The 17,242-nt window shown below is 44.1% G+C and overlaps 1 protein-coding gene across 1 annotated transcript; it reads right to left on the reverse strand.

Moving 5' to 3' along the window:
• Positions 1-9,048: 9,048 nt before the first annotated feature.
• Positions 9,049-13,347, reverse strand: LOC124705618. Its single transcript, XM_047237325.1, has 2 exons — positions 13,203-13,347; positions 9,049-9,606 (listed from the first exon to the last, which is right to left on the reverse strand). The coding sequence occupies exons 1-2, from the start codon at positions 13,345-13,347 to the stop codon at positions 9,275-9,277; spliced, it is 477 nt and encodes a 158-aa protein (XP_047093281.1). The 3' UTR covers positions 9,049-9,274.
• Between the last annotated feature and the right edge of the window lie 3,895 nt (positions 13,348-17,242).

Genomic DNA, 17,242 nt, shown 5'->3' on the forward strand with positions numbered 1-17,242 from the left:
AGTATAGCTTCAAAAAAATTAGCACATAGAGAGGTGTTTTAGTAACATGAAAATTTCTACAACCATATTTTCCTCTCTCATAATAACTTTCAGTAATGTCATGAGCAAACTCAACAATATAACTATCACATAAAGCATTCTTATCATGAGTCTCATGCATAAAATTATTACTACTCCCAACATAAGCATAGTTATTCTTATTAATTGTAGTAGGAGCAAATTCAACAAAGTAGCTATCATTATTATTCTCATCAAGTGTAGGAGGCATAGTATTATCATCATAAAAATTACTCTCCATAGTAGGCGGCACTAAAAGACCAATATCATTATAATCATCATAAATAGGAGGCAAAGTATCATCAAAGAAAATTTTCTCCTCAATGCTTGGGGGACTAAAAAGATCATGAAAACCAGCTTCCCCAAGCTTAGAACTTTCAATATTATTATCAACAATGGTGTTCAAAGCGTTCATACTAATATTACTACCAACATGCAAATAAGATTCCATAGGTTTTTTAATTTTCGCATCAAACAATCCATGTTTTAAATCAGGAAATAGAATAAGAAGCTCATTCTTGTCCATTATGCCAAACTAGTGTAAACAAGAAACAAAAAGATGCAATTGCAGGATCTAAAGGAAATAGCTTCGAGTACTTACAACGGCGCCGGAAAATAGCTTAGTAGCCGAGATCCGGAGGGTGAGTACCTTTACCTTTCCTCCCGGCAACGGCGCCGGAAAATAGCTTGATGTCTACGCCCCTCCTTTTCTCGTAGACAGTGTTGGGCCTCCAAGAGCAGAGGTTTGTGGAATAGCAGCAAGTTTTCCCTTAAGTGGATCACCCAAGGTTTATCGAACTCAGGGAGGAAGAGGTCAAAGATATCCCTCTCATGCAACCCTGCAACCACAAAGCAAGAAGTCTCTTGTGTCCCCAACACACCTAATAGGTGTACTAGTTCAGCGAAGAGATAGTGAAATACAGGTGGTATGAATATATATGAGCAGTAGCAACGGTGCGAGAAAATAGCTTGCTGGCGTGTAGTTGATGGTGGTAGTATTGCAGCAGTAGTAACGCAGTAAAACAGTAAACAAGCAGCGATAGCAGTATTTAGGAACAAGGCCTAGGGATTACACTTTCACTAGTGGACACTCTCAACATTGATCACATAACAGAATAGATAAATGCATACTCTACACTCTTGTTGGATGACGAACACATTGCGTAGGATTACACGAACCCTCAATGCCGGAGTTAACAAGCTCCACAATTCAATGTTCATATTTAAATAACCTTAGAGTGCATGAAAGATCAATTCGACTAAACCAAGTACTAGCATATCATGCACACTGTCACCTTCATGCATATGTAGGAGGAATAGATCACATCAATACTGTCATAGCAATAGTTAACTTCGCAATCTACAAGAGATCATGATCATAGCATAAACCAAGTACTAACACGGATGCACACACCTGTCACCATTACACCGTGTAGGAGGAATAAAACTACTTTAATAACATTGCTAGAGTAGCACATAGATAAATTGTGATACAAAATACATTGCAATCATAAAGAGATATAAATAAGCACCTCACTATGCCATTCATCAGTGAATAAGTATTCTGTGAAATATAGCCTAAGAGACCCACACGGTGCACACACTCGTCACCTTTACACACGTGGGACAAGGAGTCTCCGGAGATCACATAAGTAAAATTCACTTGACTAGCATAACGACATCTAGATTACAAGCATCATCATATGAATCTCAATCATGTAAGGCAGCTCATGAGATTATTGTATTGAAGTACATAGGAGAGAGATGAACCACATAGCTACCGGTACAGCCCCGAGCCTCGATGGAGAACTACTCCCTCCTCATGGGAGCAGCAGCGGTGATGAAGATGGCGGTGGAGATGGCAGCGGTGTCGATGGAGAAGCCTTCCGGGGCACTTCCCCGTTCCGGCAGCGTGCCGGAACGCAGACTCCTCGTCCCCCAGATCTTGGCTTCGCGATGGCGGCGGCTCCGGAAGGTTTTCGTGGGTTTCGTCGAACGTATCGGGGTTTTCGCGACGGAGGCTTTAAATAGGCGAAGAGGCGGCGCCGAGGGTCGAAGGGGTGCCCACACCATAGGGTGGCGCGGGCCCCCCGGCCGCGCCGGCCTAGGGTTTGGTGGGCCTGTGCCCCCTCTCTGGCGGCTCTCGGGTGTTCTGGATGCTTCCGGGCAAAATAGGAACCTGGGCGTTGATTTCGTCCGATTCCGAGAATATTTCGTTACTAGGATTTCGGAAACCAAAAACAGCAGAAAACAGGAAGCGGCACTTCGGCATCTTGTTAATAGGTTAGTTCCGGAAAATGCACGAATATGACATAAAGTGTGCATAAAACATGTAGATAACATCAATAATGTGGCATGGAACATAAGAAATTATCGATACGTCGGAGACGTATCAGCATCCCCAAGCTTAGTTCTCGCTCGTCGCGAGCAGGTAAAACGATAACACGGATAATTTCGGAGTGACATGCCATCATAACCTTGATCATACTATTTGTAAAGCATATGTAGCGAATGCGATGATCAAAACAATGTATATGACATGAGTAAACAAGTGAATCATAAAGCAAAGACTTTTCATGAATAGCACTTCAAGACAAGCATCAATAAGTCTTGCATAAGAGTTAACTCATAAAGCAATAATTCAAAGTAAAGGTGTTGAAGCAACACAAAGGAAGATTAAGTTTCAGCGGTTGCTTTCAACTTGTAACATGTATATCTCATGAAAAGTCTTTGCTTTATGATTCACTTGTTTACTCATGACAATATTGCAGGATATTGTCAACATAGAGTAATATTGCTGAGATATACATGTTACAAGTTGAAAGCAACCGCTGAAACTTAATCTTCCTTTGTGTTGCTTCAACACCTTTACTTTGAATTATTGCTTTATGAGTTAACTCTTATGCAAGACTTATTGATGCTTGTCTTGAAGTGCTATTCATGAAAAGTCTTTGCTTTATGATTCACTTGTTTACTCATGTCATATACATTGTTTTGATCGCTGCATTCGCTACATATGCTTTACAAATAGTATGATCAAGGTTATGATGGCATGTCACTCCGTAAATTATCCGTGTTATCGTTTTACCTGCTCGGGACGAGCAGAACTAAGCTTGGGGATGCTCGATACGTCTCCAACGTATCGATAATTTCTTATGTTCCATGCCACATTATTGATGTTATCTACATGTTTTATGCACACTTTATGTCATATTCGTGCATTTTCCGGAACTAACCTATTAACAAGATGCCGAAGTGCCGATTCTGTTTTCTCGCTGTTTTTGGTTTCAGAAATCCTAGTAACGAAATATTCTCGGAATTGGACGAAATCAACGCCCGTGGTCCTATTTTGCCACGAAGCTTCCGGAAGTCCGAAGAGGAGACGAAGTGGGGCCACGAGGTGCCCGGACCCTAGGGCGGCGCCCCCCTTGGCCGCGCGGCCCCGTGGTGTGGGGCCCTCGTGCCGCCTCCCGACCCGCCCCTTCCGCCTACTTAAAGCCTCCGTCACGAAACCCCCGTACCGAGAGCCACGATACGGAAAACCTATCGAGACGCCGCCGCCGCCGATCCCATCTCGGGGATCCGGAGATCGCTCTCCGCACCTGCCGGAGAGGGAATCATCTCCCGGAGGACTCTACGCCTCCATGGTCGCCTCCGGAGTGATGTGTGAGTAGTCTACCCCTGGACTATGGGTCCATAGCAGTAGCTAGATGGTTGTCTTCTCCCCATTGTGCTATCATTGTCGGATCTTGTGAGCTGCTTAACATGATCAAGATCATCTATCTGTAATTCTATATGTTGCGTTTGTTGGGATCCGATGAATAGAGAATACTTGTTATGTTGATTATCAAAGTTATGTCTATGTGTTGTTTATGATCTTGCATGCTCTCCGTTACTAGTAGATGCTCTGGCCAAGTAGATGCTTGTAACTCCAAGAGGGAGTATTTATGCTCGATAGTGGGTTCATGCCCGCATTGACACTCGGGACGATGTGATGAAAGTCCTAAGATTGTGTTGTGCTGTTGCCACTAGGGATAAAACATTGATGCTATGTCTAAGGATGTAGTTGTTGATTACATTACGCACCATACTTAATGCAATTGTTCTGTTGCTTTGCAACTTAATATCGGAGGGGTTCGGATGATAACCTGAAGGTGGACTTTTTAGGCATAGATGCAGTTGGATGGCGGTCTATGTACTTTGTCGTAATGCCCAATTAAATCTCACTATACTCATCATAATATGTATGTGCATGGTCATGCCCTCTTTATTTGTCAATTGCCCAATCGTAATTTGTTCACCCAACATGCTTTATCTTATGGGAGAGACACCTCTAGTGAACCGTGGACCCCGGTCCAATTCTCTTTATCGAAATACAATCTATCGCAATACTGCTCTATCGTTTTCTCGCAAACAATCATCTTCCACACAATACGGTTAATCCTTTGTTACAAGAAGCCGGTGAGATTGACAACCTCACTGTTTCGTTGGGGTAAAGTACTTTGGTTGTGTTGTGCAGGTTCCACGTTGGCGCGGAATCTCGGTGTTGCGCCGCACTACATCCCGCCGCCATCAACCTTCAACGTGCTTCTTGGCTCCTCCTGGTTCGATAAACCTTGGTTTCTTTCTGAGGGAAAACTTGCTGCTGTGCGCATCATACCTTCCTCTTGGGGTTCCCAACGAACGTGTGAGTTACACGCCATCACCCGTTGGGAACCCCAAGTGAAAGGTGTGATGCGTACAACAGCAAGTTCCCCTCAGTAAGAAACCAAGGTTTATCGAACCAGTAGGAGATGAAGGCCACGTGAAGGTTGTTGGCGGAGGAGTGTAGTGCGGCGCAACACCAGGGATTCTGGCGCCAACGTGGAACCTGCATAACATAATCAAAATACTTTGCCCCAACTTAACAGTGAGGTTGTCAATCTCACCGGCTTGCTATAAACAAAGGATTAAACGTATGGTGTGGAGAATTATGTTTGCTTGCGAAGAACAACAGAGAATAGAGTTTGCAGTTGATTGTATTTCAGATGTAAAAGAATGGACCGGGGTCCACAGTTCACTAGTGGTGTCTCTCCAATAAGATAAATAGCATGTTGGGTGAACAAATTACAGCTTGGGCAATTGACAAATAGAGAGGGCATAACAATGCACATACATATCATGATGACTACTATGAGATTTACTTAGGGCATTACGACAAAGTACATAGACCGCTATCCAAACATGCATCTATGCCTAAAAAGTCCACCTTCGGTTAGCATCCGCACCCTTCCAAATATCAACTTGGCCAGAGCCTCTACTAGCAACGGAGAGCATGCAAGAACATAAACAACACATATATGATAGATTGATAATCAACTTGACATAGTATTCAATATTCATCGGATCCCAACAAACACAACATGTAGCATTACAAATAGATGATCTTGATCATGATAGGCAGCTCACAAGATCTAACATGATAGCACAAGAGGAGAAGACAACCATCTAGCTACTGCTATGGACCCATAGTCCAAGGATGAACTACTCACACATCAGTCCGGAGGCGATCATGGTGATGTAGAGTTCTCCGGGTGATGATTCCCCTCTCCGGCAGGGTGCCGGAGGTCATCTCCTGAATCCCCCGAGATGGGATTGGCGGCGGCGGCGTCTCTGGAACTTTTTCTGTATCGTGACTCTCGGTAATAGGGTTTTCGCGACGGAGAGTTTAAGTAGGCAGAAGGGCAGAGTCGGAGGAGGCACGGGGGCCCCACACCATAGGCCAGCGCGGGCCCCATGCTGGCCGCGCCGCCCTATGGTTAGGGCGCCTCGTGGCCCCACTTCGTATCCTCTTCGGTCTTCTGGAAGCTCCGTGGAAAAATAAGACCCCGGACGTTCGTTTCGTCCAATTCCGAGAATATTTCCGTGTAGGATTTCTGAAACCAAAAATAGCACAAAACAGAGAACCGGCGCTTCGGCATCTCGTTAATAGGTTAGTGCCGGAAAATGCATATAAATGATGTAAAGTGTATATAAAACATGTGAGTATTGTCATAAAACTAGCATGGAACATAAGAAATTATAGATACGTTTGAGACGTATCAGAGTGTCACCTAACCATGTGTCCTACCAAAACCTAGCGCTTTCACCATTGCCAATATTAAAAGAACCCCGTTCAAAAAAAGGTGTCTTTCATATTTATAATTCCCTTCGAAAAAGGGGAGTCAGAGGGTTTTGCCTCTACTTGTGACAATGATTTAGAATGGAGATACTTGTTTTGTATAATCTCTTGCCAAACACCTTGTTCAGTTAAGATTTTTAAAAGCCATTTGCTCAATAAACATTTGTTTTTTATTTCTAAAACCTCCACACCTAAACCACCCTGGTCTTTAGGTCGACAAATGATGTTCCACCGAGATAGTCTATACTTCTTCTTATGACCATCACTTTGCCAAAAGAACCTTGATCTGAAAAAATCTAGTCTTTTCCTTACCCCTATGGGTATTTCAAAGAACGATAGCATAAACATCGGTAAACTTGTTATTACCGAGTTTATGAGAACAAGACGATCTCCATAGGATAAAAGTTTGCCCATCCAACTTGCTAGTTTTCGCTCAAATCTATCTTCCACCGGCTTCCATTCCCCGTTTCTTAGCTTTCTAAAATGTATGAGGATGCCTAAGTATCTAACTGGAAAGGAACCAAGTTCGCATCCCAAAAGATTTCTATAATCTTCTTGTGCGTCTTTTGCTTTACCAAAACAAAACACTTCGCTCTTGTGGAAGCTAATCTTCAGCCCCGAAAGTTGTTCAAATATGCATAAAATGAGTTTCATGTTTAAGGCTTTCTCAATGTCATGTTCCAAAAAAATAATCGTATCATCGACGTATTGCAAAATTGATATCCCCCAATATACTAGGTGCGGAATTAGGCCTTCTACCTGACCATCTTCCTTTGCCCGTGCAATGAGAATTGCTAACATATCAGCAACTAAATTAAAAAGCATAGGTGACACTCTGATACGTCTTAAACCTGCCTTAAACCTTTCTGGGTCTGAAAGTAATGACCTATGTCATCATTCACTTTAATGGCCACGCTCCCTCGACTAATAAAATCATCAACCCACTTACACCACTTGTAAAAAAGGCCATTGAACTTTATCGTAAGCCTTTTCGAAATCAATTTTAAGTAGAACTTCATCCATTTTTTCTATGTAATTCATGAATGGTTTCATGGAGAATGAGTACCCCCTCCAGTATATGTCTCCCAAGCATGAATGATGTCTGTGTTGGTCGAATCATAGAGTGTGCCACCTTTGTTACTCGATTAGTGCCCACTTTTGTAAAGATTTTGAAGCTTACATTCAGCAAGTAAATAGGTCTATATTGTTTAATCTGAACAACATTATCCTTCTTATGTAGAAGGATTATAGTACCATAATTAAGTTGAAAGAGAGGAAGCTCCCCTTGTTGGAACTTCTCAAAAAGCTTCATAAGGTCAAATTTTATAACTTCCCAAAAGGTTTGATAGAACTCCACTGGGAATTCAAACACCTCCTTTTCTACAAAGTCGGCAGAGAGGATATTGTTTTCGTCATTTGACAACTGGGGGATGTCATCATTTTCGTTCTCCACCAAGGACAGACTATTCTGCGCTGGTGAACCAAAAAGATTTTTATAGAAGGTGGTAATATAATTCTTCAAATTTTCTTGGCCTAAAATTGTACCCTCCTCTTGCTCTAGTTGAAAGATCTCCTTTCGTCGGTGTTTTCCATTATCTATTAAGTGGAAGTACTTAGTGTTGTTTCCACCTTCTTGAATGTGTTTTACCTTGGCTCGCTGAGCACATTTTATTTCCTCATCACGTCGCAGTTTAGCTACATGTTCAATAGCCGCTCTCATTTCTTCTCTCTTGGAGGCATCTAATGGTATAGATTCAGCTTTAATATCCAGTCTATCAATGATATCCACAAGGCGTTGTTTCTCTTTTTTATACAAACTGCTTTGGTTTTTTGCCCATCCCCTCAGGAAAAGCCGAAGGTGGCGGATCTTATTCTGCCATACCTCCATGGGAGAATTTCCATGCACAATGGAAGCCCACTCTTTGGCCACCATATCATAGAAACCCTCCTGGCGTAACCAAGATAATTCAAATGAGAAAGTTGACTTATTGCCACGGTGAGCTTGTTCACCAGAATCAATAAGTAGCGGTGTATGGTCCGAACCCGCTCTAGTGAGAGCTCTCACACATACCAAAGGGAATTTTTGTTCCCAAGAAATAGTCACCAAAACTCTATCAAGCTTTTCATAAGTTGGATTATCTTTTCTACTAGCCCATGTATATTGCCTCCCGGACAGAGCTAATTCTCTTAGATCGAGGATCTCAATGACAGCGTTAAAAATGAATGGCCAAGCATTAAAATTATCATTATTTTTCTCATCTTGTCGTCGGATGATATTAAAATCTCCTCCTAGCAGCAGGGGGAGTTGACCACCCTCACAAAACCGAACCAACTTCGCCAAGAATTCCCCCTTTTGGGTATCTTGTGCCGCACCATAAACCGCGATCAAAGACCATTCAAAACTATCAGACTTTGAGGAAAGGTGAAACTTGACACACCTTTCCCCTGTTGTAATATTTCTAACTTTAAGAGTTTGCGAGTTTATACCAACTAGAATGCCTCCTGACCTACCTTGGGGAGGCAAGCACTACCACGCGTAGTCCTGACCCCCCGACAAATTCTTTAGAAAAGGCGTTGAAAAGTTATCTCTTCCTGTTTCAAGTACAGCAAAAAAGTCTAGTTTATTTTCTCTAATCGTATCATTGACTACCGAATGCTTAGCAGGGTCCTTGAACCCATCGCTGTTCCAGAAACTATGCCTGACAACTGACACCTCCTTATTCTTCTTCTTATATGATGAATCTGATGTTACTAATTTGTATTGTAATGCTATTTTTTTCTAAAAGCTACCATTTATTCTATTAAAAAAACTATCTCTTGTAAAAGAGAAATGGAGGAAGTATTTTATTTCCTTCCCTAGTAGAACCAAAACTGTACAATAAAATTGCCGTGTACATCAATCGGTGCAAATCGGAAATAACCCCTTTCTAGAAAAAGATCTACATATATTATCTACACAAGTTATACAAAGGCGGGATCAACAGCTCCGGTTGATCTTTTACATCCTCTGGAAGACCAAGAGAAACGTGAAGTCAAACGAAGAACTGAACCGATCTTTCATCTGCCATCACTCCTGCTATCTTCTTGCACGCATTCATCGGATCGTGTGTCGTCGTGATGCAGCCATATCACCCCTGTCGTGTAGACGCGTCTGCCGTCCTCCGACGAAGTTAGCCGGAGGCCGTAAGAGCGACTGCCGTTGACGCGGCACGCGGAGTCCGGTGGGAGCTCCAGCACCTTGACGGAGCAGGCGTTCTCCAGGTTTGGTGTGGCGTGAAGCCGGGACGGGAGCTCTATGGTGAAGTTGCCGTAGTCGTCCGTAGTTGCAAATGCAGAGTTGGCCATCGTGTTGGGACCTTCAGTTGCGCAGGTTACTGCCACCTTGCTACCTGCTTGGGAAAATAAATCAGATGAGTATGAAATATATCGTACATGGAAATTTGCTATAGTGCGTAGTTTTTTCAGCCCTGTTGATAGTGAATTCTGCTTCCCTGTTTTATGTTTTGTTTTCAGTATTGTATATCTTGGTCGGACTAACTTTTTAGATTTATTGCATCCTTTTTCTTCTGCTTTTTGGGTACCAATTATTTGTGTGGTGATTTTAAATATTTAGATAAAGTTAGAAAATCAAGAAAAAATACAGCATGGAAGAAAACATGGTCGACATCACCTACTACATGCGACATGAAATATTTTTTAGACAGAAGGCACGAGGTGTCTGGCCATAAATTAATAACGCCACAAACCGCTAGAGTTCACATAGTGCTGAAAAAACAACTTAGATGCAATGAAAATAAAGTAAATAAAAAATATAAGAAATGGAGGACATCTTGAGCTTGATCAGAACAGAGAAGAAACAAAGCCAATGAAGGAAGCATGCTATAACTAGAGGAAACTAATGCCATTGTGCCCTCCTTTTGCACCTCCGAAAAGGCTCGTGCCTTTTTGCCCTGAATCGAAGGACAACGCACCATTGCAAGGTAGAGAAGCTCACCATGAGCACACATGGACATTGACACACATGTTGCCAAAAGCCAAGGGAGGGAACATTGAGCACTATCGCCTCATCAGCAATAACCTAGAAACACCGCCACCGCCAGCACTACAAACGACAACACAAGACACAAGGATGCAACCTCCGCACAGTGACCACGCACATCGCCACCTCGCCTCTTGTGCATACGAGGAGCATGTCGCATGCCACCCGCGGCCAAGTCGATGTCGCCCTCTCTACTTAAGTCTGACACCTCAAATTTCCGAGTCATCGGCCACTGGAGGTAGAGCAGGAACAGCCCCACCGCCATCTTCCACGACGGTTGTGTGGATTTGCCCGCCGGGCACCTCTGGCGGCAGCGAGACTAGGGGCTAGGGGTAGGATGGAGGTGGTGCTAGGGTTGCACCCTCGACTCGCTCTGAATGGGAGACACGAGCGGAGGGATAAAGGGCACTCCCCTACACAATTCTGCCGCAAGGACTCTCAGTATGTTCGACTCACAAAGTTGATATCATTTAAAATCTTAGGTAATTCAAAATCACGTCAATGAAAAATATAGCAAAATAGAAATGTGGTGTAGTTTTAAAACCTTGCCACGACAATGATTAATATATCAGGTCTTTGTAGGAAAACATATACAGCGTTTTATTTCCAATTAAAAATGTCTTGCCCACTTATATGGTTCACGAAAAGAAACAGAGGAATAAACCTATTAACTCTCCCTCACTCTAGATGCTAGCAAGTGGTGGGCTCTCAGTGCGCCACATATTGTGTGAGGTGGGTCTCTCGAAAGTATCCTATTATTATTGTTTTTAGTAGGGTTTACATATTTGATTTCAATAAATTTAGTGGGTTCCAAAATTATGTTTTTCAATTAAATTGGACTAGATTCAGACAAAATTCTAATGGAATTCTAATTTGGCTAAATTTAATTTAATTCTAGATGATTTTTTTAAAAAAATCTCTAGATTTATGAAATTTCTTAGATTTCGTTGGCCTTGAACTTTTTTCAAACCAAAATTCAAAATCCTCAACGATAGGACATGTAAGTGTTATTTGTGCAAGAGGTACTCATAGGGATATAATGTGTATGGATATGTTTATAGAAGTGAGTGTATATGCGTCTATGTGAGTGCTTGCTTTTGTACTGTGTTTCTAAAAGAAAAAGTATAGGCATCTCACAAAAAATAAAAGCACAAATGAAGGTGGCATTCTAGTGGCCTTGCGGCCGCACACCCGTTAGATGATGTAACCGGTGTCAAGCTACCATGGCACGCTGAGGAAATGCGGTTTGTCACGGGTGGCTTGTGTTCTCTTACCAAACATATCTGCTCTACCAAATCTGCGATAGCTATCCAACTAATGCTAGTGGTTTATCTTGTGTTTCCTGTATGGTGTTAATGGGTTGACGCAGAAAACAAAGTGGGGAATTAGGCGGAATAAACATGGTGGTGAACGCGACCTCTCAATAGAAAGATGCAGTGTCAAATTGCCTAACCATTTGGGAACATGATGCATTCTATTACACTTGTGAACAGTTTACCGTCTGTAAATTACTGGTCAGAAATAAATACCTTCTTTCAAACAAGTGTATTTTAAATCCATTGTGAATGGGTGTTTGGCAGGAAGAGCACAAAACGCTATCACGATACGTACTTAGCTGCACGGGGAAACGCCGCCCGCAAATTCACCAATTAATTAAGCAGAGCATTATTGTACCGAACTACATACGGCAGCGATTACACGCAAATTAACCCTTGGCTAACAGCAACATGGTACCGAACCGAACGTTCGTCTATCGATCTACTTGGAGTTGGACATGTAGCTAGGCTTGTACTAGCTAGCTAGGATTTGGACTTGTGAACTTGCGATCGACCTGCTATATATGTGTTATAGACACACAAGACAGCGACCTACATATTGTACGTACCCGTGGCATCGATCGTACCGATGATTCCTGCAACTATCCACAATCTGGAGGTTGGGGGAGGAGGTTACAACGTCGATCGCCTTGTACGTTGAGACGAAAGACTACTTGCACTGTTGTTGTTGCTTCGCTTCTTAATTTCCTTTCCTCTTAATAAACCGGCCTGCAATCGCAGCGACAGGGATCCCTCATCTCCAACTCCAACTGAACTCAACAATTCTCGTTTTGACCGCAGGTTTTATCGTCATTATATTATCTTTTTTTTTCGAAATAGGGAACATAACCCTGACCTCTGCACCAAAGTGATGCACACAGTGTTAAACAATATATATACATATTTTCTTGTGTTTATTTTTTAAGGGGTTTCGTACGTTCGCCAGGCACGTTTAGTTGTAGAGGTATATCACAGCATGTTGTTTTCATTGGTACTCTAAAGAGTTTATTATGGGACAGTGGTGCTTCCACACAACCCAACGTACAGCCGATTGATTAGAGAAGAATAATGGTTTGAGAAATTCATATTTTTTGTTCAATTGGATGGGTCTAGCTAGGCACATCTGAACGGCTGAACAACTATGTCTTAATTTTTAGGCCGTCCGGCCGGTTTATGAGTTGTAGCCTCAGCCCTCGGAGCATCAACTCTCCTCCAAATGGACAAATGATATACGTTAGGTGGTACTACCTTGGAACAGATCAAACTTGACGTACGTGTTGAAAACGTACTTGAAATTGCAAGCAGAAGTGTGGTACGTCGGGGTTGTAGCTAAAGCTATCTATGTGCCACCGCGCAGCGCAGTTTACATCAGCGCGAAGGTAAAAAAAACCACGGGCAGAAATAATCTCGAACCATTTGCTCTTAGTTATGCCCAAATGAACCGATGAGAGGAACATGAAGAAGGACGCATAGTAATTAGCGTCATGAACTTCCTGTGGGAGACCCTGATCAGCTCATCTAGCTACTCTGAAACACAGGGAGGAACTCTTCGTATGGAACGAGCGGAAACAAGAAGGCGAAGAGAAAGAAAAATCCTCCAGACATGCATGGTCGTTATTGGGTTACTAACCTGGCAGCTCGAAGGTGAGGAGGTCGGAGCCAGGCCGGAGGCAGAGCTCGCAGGCGACCTGCCCGGACACCGACACCGACGACACCAGCTCTTCGCCATACCCCGCAACGCGCGCTAGCTCCGCCGGCGAGAAGTAGAGCTCCATGGGCCGCCCGGCCATGGCCGCCACCGTGCAGAGCAGCAGGATCGTCAGGAGCAACGGCGAGGCAGCCCCTCCCAGCAGCACCATGTCTATCGCACGCAGCGCTCTAGCTCCTTTGCCCCTTCGTCGTCGTTGGGTTTCAGCCAAACCCAAACGATATAGTGGAGAGGAAAGAAGATGGAGAAGACGAAGACGAGTGCGCTTGTGTTGGGGTTGGGGATGTTGGTTCGGTTGATCGGTTCGTCCGTCAACGACTTCGTGAGCGATCGGTGTCGTCGCGGTGTGGCGTGCATGTATGTCTAAGTCTATAGGCGCGTGCTGGACTTGGACGTCCCGGCAGAGGCAGGTGGTCTGAGTCTAAGTGGTTTGGGTGTCGCCTCGCCTTGGTGGTTCGGTGGTACCTGTTGGCGACGTGTCCTACGTTGGAGTTGATCTGCTGTATATTGGCTAGTTTTGTTCATTGGTTTGTGAGTACTAGAATACTTGCTGCCCCCGTTGTTTTCTTGCTAGCGTTGTCGTGGCACATTTGTTATTTGACCGTGGGTACAAAGTGTGTCTTGTGCTTTTCTTTTTAGACGGTCCTTTTCTCATGGCTTACTTTTTTTTACAAAAAAATCTGGTACGATGGATTAACGAATATTCAGATAATCATAAGAAAAAAAATCACACTAGAAAAAGAGCAAGCATTTCAACAATCTCCAAGAATATTTTAATAACACCTCATAAAACTACAAGTCAACATACTTCTTCCCAAGTAAGAGTGCTCCCACCAGTGTTTTTGCCCATGTGTATGCACTAGCTAGAACGTAAAGCTAATAGTCGTGGACTCGTATTTTTTTATTTTTAGAAAGGTCCAGCAATCACTAGCTCAATATTTATTTTTATTTTTTTTGCGAATGGAGATATGTATTAATTAACTCATAAGATTACAATCTCCCCGACAGAGAGTCGGTATGTTTGCCGGACCTGACTGTAGCCAGACCGCTGAACGCTTCTCAGAGCGACTAAAGGATGCCATAATATGACTAACTAAATTTTGTGAACGCTTAATCTGCACTAGCTTGATCTGCGGGTGCTCCAAAATCAGATGTTTGGTTTCTTCAACTAGGAAAGACAAAGATGATCTGTCTCCCACGGTTGAGGTTACCAGTCTGATCACCTTGGACGCATCCGTCTCCACTATCAGCGGCGCATTAGACCATTGCTTAGCCAGAGCAATGCCTTCCATGGTAGCGGCCATCTCAGCCTCCAGAGCACTCGAGCATGTACTCAGGTAACGGCAAGAGGAGAAGATGATCTCTCCTCTATCATCGCGCAGCACCATTCCCGCCGCCCGATCACCATCATGTTGCATGAAGGAGCCATCGACATTGAGTTTCACCCATCCTGGCGGCGGAAGCTGCCATTTGCTCTGGACCTTTGCATCCCGTTTATTCTCCTGTGTGTGCTCCTTACTCTTCCGCCACCCATGAGCCTGCATGACCATCTTCCCCTTTACAACATCCACATACGGGTCATCCTTGATAGACATGATTGAGTCGATGTAGCTACAAAGGAATCGCTTGGAACTTTCAATGCTTGGCGCCGGCTTGAGGTGGACGATCTCATTGCGTACGTACCAAATTCTCCAGAGAGTCATGAGTATCATGGCTCGGACAGGCTCTTCATGCTCCATCAGGAGTTGTAACAGCCACTCCGATCCTGTGTTCCTCACTTCCTCAAGCGCTGGTATAGGCCATGAGTCCTCCATTGCCTTCCATAGCGCCGTCGCCACTGGACATCTGCAGAAAGTATGGAAAGTGTTTTCTCGTTCCACACCACAAATTACACATGTGTCAGTTACCGCCAGTTTTCTTTTGCATTTATTCTCCATAGTTGCTAAAGAGTTTGTAGCTAGCCACCATGCAAATGTGCGTACCTTAGGAGGAGCAGGGCACCTCCACACTGCCTTCCAGATGGCACGAGTGCCATCCGGTGCCCTGCTCGCTGCGCCAGACGAATGGCGGTGTAGGTCTTCCCAGGCTAGCCAGTAAGCACTCCTGACAGAGAAAATACCAGACTTCTCGGGCGCCCATGCCAAGACATCTTCATGCATCCTCGGGGACGGTCGTATCTTGGTAATTTCATCAATATCAATCTGCAAGACTTGTATATTCCAGGCTCCATGCTCTGTTAAGAGGCCTGAAACTCGACGAATACGACACTTCCCCTGTTTGGAAATAGGCTTGAAAGAGTGGGGGCGAGGTAGCCACTGATCTCTCCATATCCTGACACTGCGACCATTTCCAATACGCCACACTAGGCCCTTTTTGAGAAGCTCTAACCCATACTGTATCGCCTGCCACGATGAAGATGCACCTTTCGGAAAGACCGTATCTCGTAATTCTCCTCTTGGGTAGTATTTAGCTTTCAGGACTCTCGCACATAAGCTATCTGGCTGGGTCATCAGACGCCAGGCTTGGCGGGCAAGCATAGCCTGGTTGAACAGACGAAAGTCTCTGAAACCCAGACCCCCACGTGACTTGGCCTTGATGATGTCTTCCCATGCCTTCCAGTGAGTCTTTCTTTTACCTTTTTTAGATCCCCACCAATAATTCCTGATCATCCTGGTCAAATCATCACATACAACAAAAGGCAGCTTGAAGACGCCCATCAGATATGTCGGGATAGATTGCCCAACGGCCTTTATCAGAATTTCCTTCGCCGCACTCGATAGGAGACCATCGTCCCACTGAAGAATGCGTTTTGTCAGTTTACCTTGAAGGTTTTGAAACCTGCCCCGGTGCATTCGTCCCGCCGGCGTTGGCAGGCCAAGGTACTTGTCTTCAAAGGCGTCCTCCCGTACTTGCAGCGTCGCCCTTACAGCAATTTTCCTCTCCTCCGGGCAGCTATCCCCGAACATGATTGAGCATTTTGCACGGTTGATGAGCTGGCCAGTCGCCATGGCAAAAGTATCAAGAATCTGTAGCACTTCCTCAGCTTATTCCTGATTGGCCTTGAAGAAAAGCAAAGTATCATCCACAAAGAGCAGATGTGACAACCCAGGGGCTTGTGGGCATATACGCAGTGGTTGCACTCTGTTCACCTCAATGCTGCGACTAAGGAGTGCAGATAATCCATCAGCGATGAATAGGAATAAGAACGGTGAAAGGGGATCACCTTGCCGTAGCCCTCGCGACGGTACAAACGCATCCAAGATAGCTCCATTTAGTTTAACCGAATATGTCACCGTTGTCACACACATCATTATCCAGTGAACCCAACGGCGATCGAAACCTATCTTTTGCAGCATCCGCTCCAAGAATCCCCAATCGACACGATCATATGCTTTCGATAAATCCAGTTTATAAGCACAAAAACTCCTCTCTGGATATTATCTGTAATCAGACGCCCCGGGACAAAGGCACTTTGTTCGGGAGATATAATTTCACCCAAGACTGGCCTTAGTCGATTGACCAAGCATTTGGAGACCACCTTGTATATTACATTACATAGGCTAATTGGCCTAAACTCCGTCATTTTTGTTGGTTCCTCGACCTTTGGGATCAGCACAATTACTGTTTCATTGACACCCGGTGGCATAACTCCAGACCGAAAGAATTCCTTAACCCCCTCCATGACTTCCTCCTTGAGTTGCAACCAGTTTCTCTGTAAGAAGCGGGCCGGAAATCCATCCTTCCCCGGGGCCTTTAGGGGACCTATCTGAAATAGTGCATCAGCAATTTCCTTATCAGAAAAATCAGCACAGAGTTTTCCATTAATCTCATCCCAACCTTTGGTTCAATCAACTGTATAATTGGATCTGCATTGAGACTAGGGTCAGCAGTGAACAATTTCTGGAAGTATGAAGTGGCTACTCTTCCCATCGATGCATGATTTTCATGCCAAGTTCCATCAT

This window comes from Lolium rigidum, chromosome 4 (assembly GCF_022539505.1).
Source record: "Lolium rigidum isolate FL_2022 chromosome 4, APGP_CSIRO_Lrig_0.1, whole genome shotgun sequence".
Lineage (NCBI taxonomy): Eukaryota > Viridiplantae > Streptophyta > Magnoliopsida > Poales > Poaceae > Lolium > Lolium rigidum.

Bases quoted from the DNA above. Each gene is read 5' to 3' on its own strand.
- LOC124705618 (XM_047237325.1), bottom strand. From the start codon at position 13,347: ATGGAGCTCTACTTCTCGCCGGCGGAGCTAGCGCGCGTTGCGGGGTAT. The intron at 9,607-13,202 runs GTTAGTAACCCA...TTTCCCAAGCAG, and splicing joins CCTCACCTTCGAGCTGCCAG to GTAGCAAGGTGGCAGTAACC.